This window comes from Pygocentrus nattereri, chromosome 8 (genome assembly GCF_015220715.1).
Source record: "Pygocentrus nattereri isolate fPygNat1 chromosome 8, fPygNat1.pri, whole genome shotgun sequence".
In the NCBI taxonomy this organism is placed as follows: domain Eukaryota; kingdom Metazoa; phylum Chordata; class Actinopteri; order Characiformes; family Serrasalmidae; genus Pygocentrus; species Pygocentrus nattereri.
Window position 1 is genome coordinate 637,662 of NC_051218.1, and position 18,105 is coordinate 655,766.

An 18,105-nucleotide genomic window follows, 5' to 3' on the forward strand; every position below is an offset into this window, starting at 1 on the left:
AAACTAGAAAGGCCTCCGAGACCCAGTTAAAATCATATTAATTTAATAGACAGTTCCTAATTTAGCTAGAAAAGCATTCATAAAGAACATTTTAACATTTCTTTTGGTGTCCCAAATGGTTCAATGTTAGGGCTTTTGCTTTTCTTTTTGTATATGTTACCTACGTCTTCGAGAAACACGTAATCAATTTTTAGAGCTATGCTGATGACACACAATTATACATGTCCTTTCCTTCTGAAGCTCAAGACTCTGTTGTCAGGCTTACCAGCTGTGTGTCGCATATTTATCACTGGATGTCACCCAAATTTGTACAACTAAATTAAGGAAAAACTATGATATGAAATAAATGTAAAACCATGAACTGTAATCCTCAGAACTTACACTCAGGGAAGGTTACTTTGTGAGAAACTAGCTCTTTGGCTTTGCACCAAACGTGAACCTGAGTGTGATCTTCGCTTCTCAGCTCTTAGATTCTTTGCATCTTCTCTACAGTAACTAAAACAGCTTTTATCATTTTAGAAACGTTGCTAAAGTTCAGCCTTTTCTACCATAGTGATGAGAAACATGTCCATGCATGTGTTACAGTTTATCACGGTAAAGCTCTTTAAACTGGGCTTCCTAGGAAAACAAGTCATCCAACACCCTGCAAGCTGTGCAAAATGCAGCAGCACAGACTGAAACTAATGAAAAAGAGAGAGCTCATATTTAAGTGACAATTTTCAATCAAACAAATGGGGAAATTACACCTCCGCGTTTAACCCGTTCAAGTGAAACACCCCATACACTCTAGTGAACACACACACTAGGGGGCAGTGAGCACACTTGCCCAGAGCGGTGGGCAGCCCTATCCACAGCGCCGGGGAGCAGTTGGGGGTTAGGTGTCTTGCTCAAGGACACCTCAGTCACGTACTGTCAGCCCCGGGGATCAAACCGGTGACCTTCCTAGCCCATGACTGCCCCTGTTTCATATCACCCTAGTTTATAAAGAACTAAAACGGCTCCGGATAGTAAATGTTCTTTTACTAGTTCTCAGGCTCCAATTCAGCGTTTCTCAGCCCTGGTCCTGGAGGCCCACCGCACTGCACATTTTAGTGCTTTTCCTGCTTTAACAGAGCCGTTTGAACTCAATAACAGTGCTGTTAATGAGCTTTATTAGTTGGATCAGGTGTGTTAGGAGAGAGGAGCGCGGCTGAGGAGCGCGGCTGAGGAGCGCTGCTCTAAACGGCCTGCGCAGACAACTCGCCTCTGAAACGCGACCGTTAGACGGCGCTACGTTTGACCCTCCCCCGCCACCGTAGGCGCTTTGGGGTGTCGGGCCGAAACCATGGCGGCCGTCACTTTGGTTCGCCGTCCTGTGAGTGTCCTTCCCAGGATCTCCAGTGAGTATTAAACCGGACAGCTCGTTATTCGGTTAATAACAGGCGTCACACGGAAGCGGGACCGTGCTGGCGCGCATTATGGACCGGTAACGCCGGCGCTGGGCGTCGCTTAACGGAGCCCGGCGTCCTCTAACGCGCGCTGTGACCCCGCGGCTTAAACCCTCCGACATGCACAGCTTTCGCCTTTATTCGTCCTAAATAACCAGCAGCCGCGGAGTCCGGCGGCCCGGACGGGCTGTCCGCGTGGTTTATACCCAGAACCTGCAGGTTGAGTGGCTTTTCTCCGGATTGGGCTAGGCTAGGCTAGGCTAGCTTAGCTTAGTGTAGCGTCGTTAACTGTGAGGCTGAAACTCTTATTAGAATTCGACGTTCCACCTTAAATGGCGCGGCTGTAACTGTACAGCTGCTGCACCGTTTAAGGTGGACCGTCAAACTCGAGAGAGAAGCCGGTTAGTTTATGAAACGAGCGGATTTCTGCCGCGCGCGCTGTTTGGCTCAGGGTTAGTGTTTTCAGTCGGGCCGTGAAACATCGCGATACTTCAGGCCGTTTTCACGGTGCGCGATATTCATCGCATTGCTCTCCGCTCCTTCATCGCCGGTCCGATAGTGGACGATAGAAGTTGGAATATGATAAAATATGTACATCGTCTTTATATATTTTTACTCAGGGTCCCGCAGACTACCCTGTAAGTTACTACATGGATTAACAGTCATGGGCTGGAGGTCAGGGAACTGGCCCTGTGACCAGAAGGTCACCGGTTCGATTCCCAGAGCCGACAGTGCATGACTGAGGTGTCCTTGAGCAAAACACCTAACCCCCAACTGCTCCCCGGGCGCTGTGGATAGGGCTGCCCACCGCTCCGGGCAAGTGTGCTCACTAGTGTGTGTGTGGTGTTTCACTTCATGGGTTAAATGCGGAGGTGGAATTTCCCCGTTTGTGGGATTAAAAAAGTATCACTCAGCTCAACAGGGATAAACGTAATGAAAGGTGTAATCGGATGTGGTTTATCGTGGTTATGATAAAGATGGATGTTGCCAAATTGCCCATCCCTACTATTTACATTTTCCCTAAAGCTGTCAGCTGCTAAATATTAACTCATTTAAGCCCCTGTGTTAAATTGGTGTTGATTTCTACTCGCCTAATACAGAAAAACAGATTAAATGTCTTATAAATCATAAATATTAATTAGTTACTGCCATCGATATGAAAAGTGCTGTATAACTAAAGATTAAGATATTATGCACAATGGTATTTTAATAGTTATTCTAATTAATGCTAATAATAATAATATAGATATTTGTATTCTGGGATGTTCTTAGTGTGGTTATGAACTGACCCATTGTTACCTGCGTTAAGGTGTGTAAACCGCTGCGTGCCCTGCTTTTCTCTTTGTAGGTGAGCTTAAGAATCGAGCCCATGTTTTCTCAAACCCAGGTAGCTCCTTCTGACAAGACCATAGCTAATCATGGCTATGTTGTTTCATTGGATTTAGATCTCACCATCTATCACTAGTTTCACCATCTATCACTTGTTTTCTTCCCCTCTGCTCTTGTATACAGGTGCCTGCTCCCCTGTGGTGCTGGCCGCTGGGCCTGTTGCAGTTCAACACAGGCAGATCCACCATGCCCTGATTCCCAAGGGAAAAGGGGGACGCTCCTCATCCAGTGGAATAGCAGCCACAGTGTTCGGGGCCAGTGGCTTCTTGGGCCGATATGTGGTCAATCGACTGGGTGAGTCCCTGGTCAGGCTGTTCTTTGGGTGGGTTTGGGCAAGTTTGCAGTGACCTCTGCAACAAATGCAGCTTTCAGGTAAAATTCTTCATCAACACAACAAACCTTAGGAATTGCATGTCTAGGCTTGATCCCAGAGGTTTGCAAAGGGGGGTGTCTTCATCTCTCAACCAGACTGCAGGTTATATTTCTATGAATCTGGAGGATTGTGTCACACATGGTCATATGATCTTACATTTACAGCGTTTAGCAGACGCTCTGATCCAGAGCGACATACAGGAAGAGCTTCGTCTGTCTAGAGAAAGTCTCTCTGCTAGTGACCAGTAGGTTAGAGAGGAAGACGGTCCTGAGCTCAGATACTGATAGAAACACAGTCACTGATACAGAGAGAGAAGGAAGAGCTGAACACAGAACTCTGTACCATACAACACAATACAGTACAGTAAACTACACTACAGTACAGTAAACTACACTACAATACAGTAAACTACATTACACAGTGCAGGAATCTTCCAATCTTCCAAAGCACCCAGAGTTTTACAACTCAAGAGGTGTTTAATTTGTTTATGTGCACAAGGACTAAATATGATTAGTAGCAGCAGTCAAAAAAAAACATTTCCCGAATGTGAGGCAGGAACTAAAATGATCAAAGCGCTGCTGAGTCCCTGTCATTTCCTAACATCTTAAGGGTGGAGGGAGAAAAACGCCAGCGTGGCCAATCCAGAAGAAAGTAAAATCAGAGTAGCACCTGTAAGTTTAAGTGATTGTGAAGCGAAAGATGTCTGGTGTGCTGTCCTGCCGTTTTGTGACGCATACTGAATTGTATTGAGTAACTTGCTGCCACTAAGCGGCTCTTGTGTCAAAGTGTGCAGCAATGTCTTTTGCTTATGTTCTGTTTTTCTGTTTCAGGGCGAATTGGCTCTCAAATAGTGATCCCTCACCGGTGCGATCAGTATGATGTCATGTACCTCAGACCCATGGGCGATCTCGGCCAGATCATCTTTATGGCATGTCATTTTTTTTGCTTTAGATTTTTCTTTGACCACTTGCATTGCACTGCTAAATCAGTGGCACAGGCTCGTGCAGCTCTGACAGGCTTTGGTGTTTGTTTTGTTTTCTTTTTTCCAGGAATGGGATGCAAGGGATAAAGAGTCAATCAAAAGAGCAATAGCTCACTCCAATGTTGTAATCAATCTGGTGGGAAGAGAGTGGGAGACCAGGTATGTAGGAATTCAGCCTCTCCGTGTGGACCTAAAATTTAATACATTTCATTATTAGAAGTCAGTAGTTGCTAGACTGTTTTATGTAATGTTTTTTGTTTTATTTATTTTTTTATATATTTATTTTCCCTGCAGCAACTATAAGTTTGAGGATGTGTTTGTCACCATCCCTCAGCAAATTGCAAAGGCATCACGTGAAGCTGGAGTCACAAAGTTTATCCACATGTCCCACCTAAATGCAGACATCCGCAGCCCCTCGAAATACCTGAGAAATAAGGTAGTGTTTAAGTTGCAATTCATTTATTTTTTTATTTTTATTTTTTTACATATGTTCAGTTGATTTTATACTTCACTGCTCTGTGAAAACTTTCAAATAAATCTCCAGAGTTCCAACAATCAGGAATGTTAAATTAGTTATGAAACTTTCAGCGACAGTCAGTGATTACAGTGCATTATGTTTTTGCGTAGGCTGTTGGCGAGATAGCTGTGAGAGACGAATTCCCAGATGCTATCATCATGAAGCCGTCAGAGTTCTTTGGAAGAGAAGATCGTTTTTTCAACCACTTTGCCAGTACGTGTAGTACTATGTCTCTTTTTCTGCAAAGATCAGCAGCATTTGGAGAAGAGCTGTATTAGTTTTAGGTGTTGTCCACCAGCAGATATGAAAATAAAGTATGTGTCTACAAGCAGATTTTATGTTAATACTTGGGGCTTTAGGCGACTCTCTGTAAGGAAAAACTTTGTCCACTTTGTTTGCTGTTCTCTGTGCAGATATGCGCTGGTTCGGTAAGGCTGTTCCGCTTATTGCAATGGGCAAGAAAACAGTCAAGCAGCCGTGTCATGTGAGTACTTTACTCTGAAAATGATATCTTGATAGTAGATTTATCAATATCCTTTCTTTTATTTGTTACCTCTTAAGAGTGGCCATAATCTGATGGATGAAATCTGAGTCTAATCTCACAAACTGTATTTAAAGCAGACAAGCTTTGAATACTCTGTGTTTTGAATACTCAAGCTGTGGTTATTCCATGTGTACGATCACATGAAAGCATGGTGCTTATGACTAACGTGCTGCATTAGGGAGAGTCGAGTGACTTGTTTATCAAATGGGGTTCATGCTGTGGAAATTAAATCAGTTTTAACTGTAAAAATGTAAAAATCTTGGTAATATAATTTGCCTGCTCTGATTAAAAAAAGCAATATTCATGTGATTGATGTCTCAAAGGTCATGAAAGGGGGGAAACTGGCCAGAGAATTCAGTCTTATTAGAAGCCTGTCAGTGATTGGATCAGTACCTTTGCCTTAAATAATCCAAGAGGTGTTGTGCTCTGTTTTGATGTGTGCTTTATTAATGTTGTGGTCTTTCACAGCATGTCTAACTAATGTTTAGCTGATAAATATGTGCAATCATGGCTTCTGTTTTGCCTTTAGGTGGTGGATGTGGCCAAGGCCATCGTCAATGCCATCAAAGATCCTGACACCAATGGCAAAACATATGCATTAGTTGGGTAAGACCTGACCATGTCTTTGAGATAAAGTAGTGCCTTTATTGCTGATGCCTGATTGAGCACATCATTACCCACAGCGCTTTGATTAGGGTAATCCTTTTTCCATAGCCGTCTGGACTTTGATGTGAAATATTAATATTGTTATTGCCAAACATCCTGCAAGTGATTTTACCTTTAAACTGTTATACAATATTTATATACACCAACTGTCACTGCATTAAGTACACCTCCTTGTATCTATAGTCTTTGCCCGTTTTATCAGATGAACTTATGTAGACTCAGGGCTAATTAAAGTATGAGAGGAACAGATGGACTACAGTCTGTAACTGTAGAATTACAGAGTTCAGCTCTACAGTAAGTGGAGCTGATAAGATGGACAGTGAGTGTAGAAACGAAGTGAAAGAAATGAAGTGGCCAGTCAATGTTTGATGGTATAGACTGGACCGTAGTGTAATTAAGGAGCTCTTTATTTAAAACGTTTCACACAGAAGGTTCACTGGATGTATCTCTGAGAGAGACGTAAAGATGTCTGTAGTCATCCCCCAAAAGAACACGTGTCTCTGAGTTAAACACTCAGTTGGCTCACTGCAACAAAGCATGTCAAGGTGACAAAAGAGGCATTGTCCTCCGCCATACAGACGCTGTTCCTGGTACTTACAATTTCCCGCTACCTTTATGTCAAACTGATGAATTGTTTAACCAAAGCACTGTGTAAATACAGTCCAGCATGTCACTGTCTTTCATATCAGGCCCAACCGATACCTGCTGCATGACCTGGTGGAGTATGTGTACGCTGTAGCCTGCAGACCTTTTGTGGCTTACCCTATGCCACGCCCACTCTATCAGTAAGCATATTCTTCTGAATGTGAACTTGAGTAGTTTTACATTATCCATGCTGTCTGATTATTCAGTGGCAGAAGATCATGCATTGTTTTTTTTTTTCTATTTTTAGTCTCGCTGCCAGGATCTTTGAGATGAATCCTTTTGATCCCTGGACAACACGTGACAAAGTTGACCGGGTATGTATGCCAGGCTTGTAACCTCGAGACATTAAGTGTAAATTTCTAAGGCACTGAACTTTATTGATGTCGCTGTTGAAATCTGCTGTTAATGCTGCTCAGGTGACAGGTGGGGGCAGTCGTGGGCTGGCGGTCAGGGAACCAGCCCTGTGACCGGGAGGTCGCCGGTTCGATCCCCTTGGCTGACAGTCCATGACTGAGGTGCCCTTGAGCAAGGCACCTAACCCCCAGTTGCTGCCCGGGTGCCGTGGCTAGGGCTGCCCACTGCCCCCTGTGTATGCGTGCTCGCTAGTGTGTATGTGGTGTTTCAGTTCACTGATGGGTTAAATGCGGAGGTCTAATTTCAGTGTGCAAACAGTGACAAATGGTTGTAAATTGAATTGAATTGAATTTGACCATCCTCCGTGTATTAACTGCATCCCTGTGCAGTTCCCTTAAACTAGTTTTACTTGTCTGTGGCGATTCCAGGCCAGGCTTAATTAATGGGGGAGGAAAAGTAATCAGTTGTTAGATGCATTGTGATCCTTTTGAGGAAGAAAAGTGCAGGATATCACTAATGTGCACATTTGCTGTCACAAATTGGTGGCAGTTTTCATGAATATGTAAAAGAAATTTGCTGAAAGTTTAGCTGTAAAGTTGCGACATATAAAGTTAAGCAAAAATGTTACCTGAACGTCTCTTCAGCTTCAGATGTCCACATTTAGACTAGAACTGCTGTAACTAGTTTGGGCCAGTCCAAATACAAGTGTTAGCTTGGCTCTGACATGTAACTTGAAACCACATTTAAGATGGTAATTGCATTACATTGTTAAATGGATTAAAAAAAGCTTCTTAGTTAATTACAAGGAATAGTCATAACGCAGGCTATAGAAGTAATTTTATATATAGAAGTCATTTTATAATCACATTTGTTAACCTGGAATAGAAAATGAGCCGCGAAGTGCCTAGAGATGACCACCGCCCAGTTTTATCTGATCTTTAGAACGTTTATTAATACAGTGCAGGTTCCTCACCCAACCACCACCCTGTACGTTGCAGTGCTTTACCCACACACGCCCACTTCAAGTCAGGAGCTTGCTTCGGTCGTTTTATTGGGAGTTAAACAATGATAGGTGAAGGACATTGTCCTCCAACCCAGGAATGGTTTATGATCTTCAAATGTGTCCTGTCTCTTCCCTCTACCTGCTAGTTTCACACGACAGACATGAAGTATCCTGGCCTACCAGGCTTTGAGGATCTGGGCATCACGCCTTCCTCCGTGGAGCAGAAAGCCATCGAGGTCTTGCGTCGCCATCGCCGCTTCCGTTTCTTGGAGGCCGAGCTGGGGGAGACCAAACCTGCCAAAACGGTCACCTACTGAGCAGTCCATCAGCGGATGGTCTCTCGCTCCTCCTCACCTTGTGCTATCTTGTTTGTTTGATCATGACTCTGTACATAAATACATAAATAAATAAAGTCTAACGTACATCTTGGGCTCAGACTGTTTGTTGGCATGAGTGTTCTTTTTATTTATTTTTTTTTTTAGAGACACTCGGTCTCCCGGGCACAGACTAAGCCTAAACCTAGAACACAACTATTATATAGTGGTGCTTCACTATTGGCACTGCAATTTGGTACGAGACTAGGTTTAATCCACGTCTGTAATGCAGAGCATACATAAGGGGTCAAAAGTGCCTGATGATGGTGAGGGACGTTCATCTTTCTGTACTGGGTCCTGTTCCTCTTGCGCTTGGCCAGGTGTTCTGTACTGCGTTTGTGCGCCTTGGCAGTGAAGTTCCTCTTAGGCTGAAGCTCAGACGGTGTCAAAGGAGAGCGATTAAACGGGCAACATGAGTGGCGTTAGAATTTCGCGTTCAGTGGCCTGTGTTACAGTCCAGGCTTGCACAAAAGAAGAAGTATAATGGTGAGTAAATCCCTTCCACTGGGATTTACAGCAGGCACTGGGTTCGAGAGTATTGCACAAACAGAGCTGCAGGCCTCAAGAACCTTTTCCTTGGCTGGTGTCCGGTTCCTTTCTCCTGCCTGCGCTCAGGATTGGTTTGTGCTGTGAGTGGTTGGGATTAAAGTCGTATTTTCCTGCTCGTGTCATGTCCCTGTAAACTGATGGCGACCACTCCCTGCTGTGTTATCTGGCGTGCCCTGTGCTGAAGGCTGGAGCTGCAGTAGTTACCTGAGCACAGGCGTTTCTGGACTGTGTCCTCGAGACTCTGACCGCACAGGCTCAGGGGATTTAGCTGGAGCTCTCGGTTGGAAATGAGGAGCCGCGGTGTGATTAAAGCACTGGGCTACATCGGCGCTGCAGCGCTGGGGCTGTTCGCCGTGTCGTCCGTCCTTTTGTCCAGACATCAGGAGAGCCACCCGGACAGCAGCAGAGGGCAGAGGGCAGCCGATGAAACCATTTTAAAGAAACTGGAGGGAATCGAGCAGAGGGTGAGAGAAATAGGTGAGTGTTCAGGTGCCCTGATCCAGCTGTGAGCATGAGAGATACTTTTACTCGTTTATTATTATTATTATTATTATTATATTTAAAATATTATTTTATTATGTGGGTGTTAAGTGAAGGCTACCATGCTTTTATTGTTTTTTTTATTTACCTTTTTTATATATACATATTAGACCAACTAGCTCTCCCACTAATTTGCCCTCTTCTCTAACCGGAGTTTCTAAAGATAAAAGTAAAGTTAAGTCGAGTTTAACTGAGCAGCGCTTTAAGCCTCACTCCTACAGCTCGCTGCCTTTCGGGTTCCAGCGAAGATAATCACGTTTACTGCGCATTAAAGAAAAAGTTTTGAGTAATATTAATTCTAAAAATGCTTTTAAAAACTTTAAATGAGTTTTATACTTTTTACAGTGCGCACGCTTTAGTCACACATTTAAAACAACACTTTCTGTCTCTAATTACACACAGCAGTGTGGTCAGTTTTAGACTGGTAACACAAAATGTGCTGAAAAGTTTTTGGACACTGAATAAGCACATTTTGGGTTATTTTTAAATAAATAAAATAAATTCAAAAGCAACGCGCCACAAAAAAGTCAAATGACTGGATTTCCCGGGTTTGTACACATAGGAGGCACAATAACAAGAGTCCCCCAGTCTTTTCACACCGTGGGGCAGTTTCAATGAAGTCTTTGATTAAGATGATAACGGCTCTGTTTTATCTCGTGGTCGCGTATTTTTATCTGCTGTGTGTTTGAGACCTGACATTACATCCGGGACCTGACGGTGTTTGTTGGGAAAAGATGAAAAACAGTAGCTTCGCCCGAAAAGCCGCAGACTAGCGCAATACTGGCCCTAACGCTTGATACAAGACTAGGCTTAATCCGCGTCTGGGAAGCCAGCCTTTGATCTTTAATGGAGAGCCTTTGATCTTTAATGGAGAGCATACATAAACGGTCAGAACAGTGGCAGTGAAATTCCTCTTAAATTGAGAGAGAGAAAGAGAGAGGGAGAGAAAGAGAGAGGGAGAGAAAGAGAGAGGGAGAGGGAGAGAGCACTTAAACATTTAGCATTCAGAGGCCTGTATTACATTATATTACATTACATTATTTACATTACATTATTTACATTACATCATATTACATTACATCATATTACATTACATTATATTACATTACATTATTTACATTACAATACATTACATTATATTATATTACATTGCATTACATTACATTATAATACGTTACGTTATATTATATTATATTATATTATATTATATTATATTATATTATATTATATTATATTGTACTCCACACGCGATTTTGGAGGCAGAAAATGGCCCCAGAGATCACTCCGCCATGGATTAAACCTAGGCTGCGTCCCAATCCGCACTCCCTATGCTATACACGCGGTTCTGATTAACGCGCTCCTGACGGCGCCGCGCTCACGCCTGAAAAACGCGCGTGTCCCGCTCAGCTGGGTGTGAGGTTCGCGTTTAGAATGGAGTGAGCGGTAGAAGAAGCTGAGAGCTGCCCGTCTGAAGCAGAGCAGCGCTGTCTCCTCCACAGTCAAGACGCTGGAGCAGAGTCAGCAGCGCGGAGCGGAGCAGAGGCCGAAGGAGCCGGAGCCGCAGCCGCAGCCGCAGCCGAAGAAGGTGCTTCATAAAAAGCTGTTCCCCAACTCTTTTCTGTTCTCCAAGTGGGGTGGAGATCTCTCCGAGGAGGAGCAGAAGGAGGCGCAGCAGCTCTTTGAGCAGTTCGGCTACAATGTGTTCCTCAGTGATAGACTGCCTCTCAACAGGAGCCTGCCGGACACCCGAGACCCCAAGTAAGAAAAGAAATAAATAAATAGATAGATATTTAGAATATTTTCATATTCTAAAGCATTTTAAAATTTATATATATATATATATATATATGTATGTATGTATGTATGTATGTATGTATGTATGTATGTATGTGTGTGTGTGTGTGTGTGTGTGTGTGTGTGTGTGTGTGTCAATGGAACCAGACATTTTATTATTCCAAGTAATTTTGGGCCATTTCTTTCATCAGTTAAATTTTATATTTTCTATATATATAAATTTTATATATATTCTAAAGCATTTTCAAATCTCAAAAGTTACAACTAAATCTTAAACTGAAATTTAGCTTGTTTGTAAAAGGTCATTTCAGAGCCGCTTGGTTCTGGTTTACCAAGAGAGACGCTGGAGGATTTTCATCTAAAATCAGTTCATGAAGCAAGTCTTCTTACAAAAACATTAACAGGACATTAAAGTCAGAATTACTCTTTTAGTACTTTTACTTTATACTAGGCCGACTTACTGAAGACATTAACTGTGTTTCTGGTCACTCAGATGCGCTACTAAGGTTTACCCGAAGGATCTCCCAACAATCAGTGTGGTTCTGATCTACCTGGATGAGGCTCTGTCCATCATAAAGAGAGCCATCCGCAGCGTCATCGGCAGAACACCTGCACACCTGCTCAAGGAAATCGTACTGGTGGACGACCACAGCACTAATGGTCTCTAACTTCAGTCACAAGTCTTAAGATCATAAAGAGTAGGATCTGTGCGATTGTGTTTCCGTGTGCAAAGGTGACACACCTGCTGCAGCCTCGCCTGTCAGCTCATAGAGCACCTTTATCTCATAGAGCACCTTTATCTGATAAACAGACTTAATAAACATCCTATAGATGTAGGGGGGGAGGGAATCATTGACACAGTGCTGGGTTTAACCTGAAAAGGGTTGAAGAGATCAGTCTGTTTGTTTTTCCTTCATAGAGGACCTCAGCGGGAAGCTGGATGAATATATCTTCTCAATTCATCAAGAGAAGCCTGATTTAATTAAGAGAGTGAGACACCAAGAGCGACTTGGTTTGGCACACGCACGCATTTCAGGATGGGAGGCAGCTGTTGGTGATGTTGTGGCCATTTTTGATGCCCACATTGAGGTGCATAATCAATGGTAAAAGGATTTATCAATAAGCTACCGTAAATAGAAGAAGAAGCATGTGCTGTTTGTAGGGCTGCTTTTAGTTCTCATGTTTGCTGCGGCGCCTCTGCTGGCACATGGGAGTTAAATTCCAGCTCTTCCTTTACAGCGGTGGCGATAGGAGCCAGTGGTCACAATGTCTGCAACACAGATATATCCATTTTATTTAATGTCCAAAGCCAACAGTGAACCTGCAGGTGCAAGGTCAAAGACTTATCTAAGAACAGTCATCAAACGAAGTCTCAGACATTTGGCAATGCATTTAGTGTAGCAGCTTCAGACGTCCGGTTCCTATCACCACCACTGTGAACTCGGTAATTTTCTCTAAGAGAAAGTTTATCACATCAGCTCAGGTTTCTCTTCATTCACGCACAAATCTTTTGCCTTTTACTAAAGATCTTTTACTAAAGATTTCCGTGGAGTTCTTCTTATTTTTGAAGGCTCTGCCACGGCAGAGCTAAATCTGTAGGGCAGTCGTGGGCTGGAGGTTAGGGAACTGGCCCTGTGACCGGAAGTTTGCCGGTTCGGCCGACAGTCCGTGACTGAGGTGTCCTTGAGCAAGACACCACACTGTGGATAGGGCTCTGGGCAAGAGTGCTCACTGCCCCCTAGTGTGTGTGTATTCACTAGTGTGTATGTGGTGTTTCACTTAATGGGTGGGTTAAATGTGAAGGTGAAATTTCCCTGTTTGTGGGACTAGAAAGGGTCTCTTAATTAATCAGGCCACGTATTAAGCATCTAACTATGCAGACAATTTTGAGAAATTGGTGAAATTCCCCTTTAAGTGCCTTGATTGAGGGAGGAGTAGGTGAATGTACAGAAAAGCTTGTTATCTGCTTGTTATCATCTTGTCAGTGCAGATTAACATGGTAGCGATATTGATTGATGGATTTATCTTGGTTTCAGGGCAGAGCCACTGCTGGCTAGAATCAAAGCCGACAGGACGGTGGTGGTGTCTCCCGTGTTTGACAGAGTGAATTACGATACCCTAGACGTGACTGCATACGGTGCAGCCGCCCATGCTTTTGACTGGCAGCTCTGGTGCATGTATGAGTCCTTCAGGCCCGAGTGGTACAAACTTAACGACAAGTCAGAGCCAGGAAAGTAAGTGACACTCTACCTGTAATGCTTCAGATGATGGTTCCTCGACCTCATCCGAAGTTTGCTTCTTTCTCAGGAGCTAAACTGTTAATGTAGCTGACAGGTAATGTAAACTTTTACCCCACCAATTAGCACTATTGCCACTGTGCAAACTGCTGTCAGTTATCTTGTTTAATAAGAAAGAAAAAGGCTGCACCTCTGGATTAAATTATGCTGAAGATGACGTTAAAGCAGACGCTGTAGTAGCCACACGAAAGAGAACTCATCAGCTTATTTTTCTTGGCCTTTTATCAAACTTGTGAAACAATAGAAATGATGGCAGGCGTAGAAGTGAGTTTAGTTAATATTTAATCACTCATGCAAGCGCTCTAGAGTCTCCTACAGTCATGCTAACTAAGCTAACTGTCAGCAGCTAAATGAACATTAAATGGTTAATGGTCTATAAGCTTCCATTACTTGTAATCTACATTAGCTCCAGTGCCAAAAGAAACAGGCAAATTTCAGACACCGAACGTGTTTTTGCAGATCAATTACATTTGGTGTAAATTTGAGTTTTGGCCAAACCATCACTAAAGTCAGCTACTGTGGCTTTATGGGCGTATTGCAACCCAACAACACAAGCATACTTGAAAGAATGACCCCAGGAAGCTGTTTTACACACATCCATTTAGATTCTACTTGTATACATTACAGTGATGGTTTGTTCATATATGATAAACCAGTTGTCCAGTTCAGAAGAAACTGCTGATTCAATTCTGCCATTGTTGTCAGGAGTCCGTCTGTCATGGGGATCCTTGTGGCTGACCGGTTATTCTTGGGAGAGATCGGAGTGCTGGACAAAGGAATGCAGGTTTACGGAGGCGAGAACGTAGAGCTTGGAATACGAGTACGTTGTCACACATATCTCGACTCTACACTGTTAGAAATAAAGGTACCATGCAGTTACATGATTCGTTCATCAAGGTACAAACAATGAAAGGTGCAACAGCGGTTCTAAGGCCCAACTGTGTACCTTAAATCAGTGGAAAAGTAGATATTTGTATCTTTTTATAAACGAATATTTTAAAACATCAATAAAATAAACAGCCTGGAGGCGAGGCGGGGTCTGTGGAGTCAGTACAGCTTAGAAAATATCATTTCAATGGATTCTGGTTCAGTTATGTTCCCTGACTAAAGCTACTGAGATGGACCCCTAAGGGTGCCACCACAGTGACAAAAAGGGTGCTGCCCCAGTGACAGTGTCATACCTTTTTTTCTGAAAGTGTACAAAGATATTAAAATATGTGAATCTGGTGAATCTGGTCTTTGCTTTACTGTAGGTTTGGACCTGTGGCGGAAGCATCGAAGTGGTGCCATGCTCCAAGATCGCCCACATAGAGAGGTCACATAAGCCATATGCACGAGACCTGAGCGTGCCCTTAAAAAGAAATGCCCTGAGGGTGGCTGAAGTCTGGATGGATGAGTTTAAAACTAACGTTCTTGTCAGCTGGAATCTCCCCTTAGAGGTCTGTAGCAGTAAGACCTGAGTATGTCATAGTATTTACAGTATTGATTTTCTGTTCCGAATTCTGTCACTAAGGATTGTTTCAGGTAGGCTCATCACCACTTCTCATTCTAACTGAGGTGGCAGTTGTGAATTGTATATAAAAGGTCATTTGTACATATAATTTAGTCTCATGTGTCCTGCAGCACTGACGGATCTGTTGCTATTTGACAGTTGGATCGAGTGGATTAAGGCAGAGCAGATGCACCTTTGTTAGCTTTAAGGAAAGACCTGACATCTTTTTAGAAACCTGCAGTGTCTATTTTTGTGCAGGCAATATATTATTGTTAATTATATCTAATATCAAATAATGTTTATTTTAACATTTCTGTAAAAAAAATGTCAAGTTAAAAAAAAAAAGTAATTATTTGGATTGCAACGTCTGCAAGACTGATGAAGCTTCTGCTTCCTCAAAATAATAGTAAAAGTTTAGATAAGAAACACTTTGTGATGAAAAAGCCTGATGAGCCAAAGCATGACGTCAGGCTTATCAGATTATCAGATATCAGGGCACACACGTTCCGATACAGTGCTCCATGTTCCTGAGCATATCCGCAAGCATTAAAGAGGTTAAACATTGCGGCGACTGTCTGGCGCCTACCTCATTGATCCTATGCAGGGGCCTCCTGGCTTGTTCGAAGCTCCATATACTGAGGAGCACATTGCATGTTGTTTCTTTCAGATTGCTTCATCCTAGTGAAGGTTATTACAGAATAATAGGGGTCCTCTTTCGAGAGAATCTCCCTGTAAAATGCGGTTTTAAATGATTTTAAATGATAGTGTATACAGTATGCATGCTTTTCTGCTGTTTTTGTATCTATTTTGCATGTCCATATGGTAAAACGTATATACACTGACCGACCACTTAATTAAATACGTCTCCTTATTTCTACACTTATTGTACATTTTACCAGCTTCACATACCATATAGTTGCACTTTGTAGTTCTACAATTACAGACTGTAGTCCATCTGTTTCTCTGCACCCCTGTCACTCTGTCCTTCAAAGGTCAGAACCCCCTGCAGGACCACCACAGAGCACATACTGTTTGGTTGGTGGATTATTCTCAGCACCACAGTGACACTCACGTGGTGGTGGCATGTTAGCAGTGTGCGTTGCGCTGGTACGAAGGGATCAGACACAGCAGTGCAGCTGGAGTTTTTAAACACCTTGTTGTCATTGCTGGACTGACAATAGTCCAGCAATCAAAAACATCCAGCCAGCAGCGTCCTGTGGGCAGCGTCTTGTGACAGCTGATGAAACGGATAAAGAGCATAGATACAAGTACCCAGTGAGGTGGCTGGTTACTAATACAGGTCCACACTGATTAAATTAAATAAAACACACAGAAGGGTGATTGTGATGTTAAGTAAAAAATAAGCTGAAGTCTAAATACAGTAATGCTTTGGACTGAAATGAGAGCCCCTAAGTGTTCATCAGAATCATTTCTGTTGCTGTTCAGAATCATGGAATTGATATAGGGGACGTGACAGAGAGAAAAAAGCTGAGGGAGAAGCTAAAATGTAAGCCCTTCAAGTGGTACATGGACAATGTGTATCCTCAGCTTGATACCTGGGAGGACCTAGTCGCCTATGGCGTCGTAAGTAGTATTTTTTTCTCTTATAAGTTGTTTATTCTAAGTATTTCAGGAGTCTAGAAACTGCATGTGCACCAGGAAAGCTTAGGTTTGCACGTGGATAAAGTAAATTAATTCATAAAGGGTTTGAAAATATTTAAAACAATAGTAAATGCAATTCAGTGTTTGATTGATTTAATGCTGACCTTTGACAGATGCAGAATGACCTATCAGACAAATTCTGCATTGATCAGGGACCTGTTCCAGGGAGTGTTCCTATTCTGTACCAGTGCCATTTCTATGGCCCTCAGGTGTGTTTTCTGGCAGCAACACCTCAATGTTTCAGTTTCAGACAACAGTTGAAAAGATCTCTGTATGTTTTTGCATTCTTAGATAAGAAAATTGTCTTTCCAAGTCATTATGACACCAATATTTTGTCTTTTTATATACAGATCTGTTACTACAGGCAGAGTGGAGAGATTTACATTGGAGGCATCAAATCTCATAAGTACAATAACAATCGTTGCCTGGTGGATCCTGGTGAGGGACATGTACCTGGACTGCATGACTGCAAATTAGCCAAGGAGAAGGGGTTCCACATGCACTGGAACTTTAAACAGGTACTGACACTGGACACTGCAGCATTTACTGTTTTCCAAGCTTAACACACCTGATTAAATTACTTCCTGATGACCAACTGGTACAATTAAACTGTTCTTGATTTTGCCTGATCTGCAGCCCATGGCCTCACTAAATATATGGGCAGAGCTGACCACTATGTGGATCCACATGGCTACCAGATTAGGCAAAATCTAGGGCAGCAGATTGGAAGTTTCATTTGATTATTTGGAATAGGCAGCAAAAGAGGAACATGGTATTTGGTCTCCATCCTGTTAAAGTGTGGTAGTAAAGCCATTACATAAGCAGGGAACACTGAGCCCTGCAGGAGAGTTATATATTTGAATCCCAATAGCACCCAACAGCTCCTAGGACATCTCTGTACTCTCTACTCATTTTTAAACTAGGGGAAAGCAAACATGCAATTAATTCCATTGCTTTAAGGCAGATAACCCCAAACTATCCTTGCAACTGGTTTATGAAAGCAATAAAACTGCTGTTGCATCTTAAGGTGTCTCTTCACTTTACTTACAGGGTCAGGCAGTAAGGAACAGATCCACAAAGCGGTGTCTTGAGATTGCCCAAGGACGGGATTCATATTACCAGCTTGTCATTCAGACATGCAGTGGGCAACACTGGAGGATACAACACCTCATAAAAGACCTTTAACCAGCTTGTAATGGCCTCTTGTTCAAAAAATGGCAGCATCTTCTGTTTTGACTTGCCAAGGACATCTGAATTGATGGCATCTTCATTTAGTTCCAGATGTGATGCTGTAGGTTATTTGTGCACACAGGGGTCTGTCACTTTGCATTCCTGCAGTACATGCATGTTATAACTCAATAGACTTGAATCTCTGCAACACCAATGGACAGGTACTCTATTGAACTGTTCTAGTTTAAGAAAAGGTCATAGAGCATCTATTCATTGTCCAAGATGAATGTCACAAATGCCCATGAATAAAACCATAAAAAGCAAGAT

The 18,105-nt window shown here is 42.8% G+C and overlaps 2 protein-coding genes and 1 non-coding gene across 3 annotated transcripts; all 3 read left to right on the forward strand.

Annotated features, from left to right (window-relative positions):
* Positions 1-1,234: 1,234 nt before the first annotated feature.
* On the forward strand, positions 1,235-8,335 carry ndufa9a (NADH:ubiquinone oxidoreductase subunit A9a). The gene is made up of 11 exons (XM_017721047.2): positions 1,235-1,379; positions 2,940-3,110; positions 4,020-4,117; positions 4,239-4,330; positions 4,466-4,607; positions 4,799-4,901; positions 5,102-5,172; positions 5,762-5,838; positions 6,588-6,683; positions 6,791-6,857; positions 8,047-8,335. Exons 1-11 carry the CDS (start codon positions 1,325-1,327, stop codon positions 8,215-8,217), a joined length of 1,143 nt encoding a protein of 380 aa, XP_017576536.1. The 5' UTR covers positions 1,235-1,324; the 3' UTR covers positions 8,218-8,335.
* Positions 8,336-8,991: 656 nt separating this feature from the next.
* Positions 8,992-18,102, forward strand: LOC108441491 (probable polypeptide N-acetylgalactosaminyltransferase 8). Its single transcript, XM_017721046.2, has 11 exons — positions 8,992-9,300; positions 10,863-11,121; positions 11,651-11,817; positions 12,077-12,260; positions 13,194-13,391; positions 14,160-14,274; positions 14,708-14,893; positions 16,393-16,530; positions 16,722-16,817; positions 16,959-17,126; positions 17,659-18,102. The coding sequence occupies exons 1-11, from the start codon at positions 9,111-9,113 to the stop codon at positions 17,791-17,793; spliced, it is 1,836 nt and encodes a 611-aa protein (XP_017576535.1). The 5' UTR covers positions 8,992-9,110; the 3' UTR covers positions 17,794-18,102.
* LOC119263938 lies at positions 12,634-12,746 on the forward strand. Its single transcript, XR_005130652.1, has one exon. It is a non-coding gene; the product is annotated as a U5 spliceosomal RNA (small nuclear RNA).
* Positions 18,103-18,105: the final 3 nt, after the last annotated feature.

Bases quoted from the DNA above. Each gene is read 5' to 3' on its own strand.
- LOC108441491 (XM_017721046.2), top strand. From the start codon at position 9,111: ATGAGGAGCCGCGGTGTGATTAAAGCACTGGGCTACATCGGCGCTGCA. The intron at 11,818-12,076 runs GTCTCTAACTTC...TTTCCTTCATAG, and splicing joins GGACGACCACAGCACTAATG to AGGACCTCAGCGGGAAGCTG. The intron at 16,531-16,721 runs GTAAGTAGTATT...GACCTTTGACAG, and splicing joins ACCTAGTCGCCTATGGCGTC to ATGCAGAATGACCTATCAGA.
- ndufa9a (XM_017721047.2), top strand. From the start codon at position 1,325: ATGGCGGCCGTCACTTTGGTTCGCCGTCCTGTGAGTGTCCTTCCCAGG. The intron at 4,331-4,465 runs GTATGTAGGAAT...TTTTCCCTGCAG, and splicing joins GGAAGAGAGTGGGAGACCAG to CAACTATAAGTTTGAGGATG. The intron at 6,684-6,790 runs GTAAGCATATTC...TTCTATTTTTAG, and splicing joins ATGCCACGCCCACTCTATCA to TCTCGCTGCCAGGATCTTTG.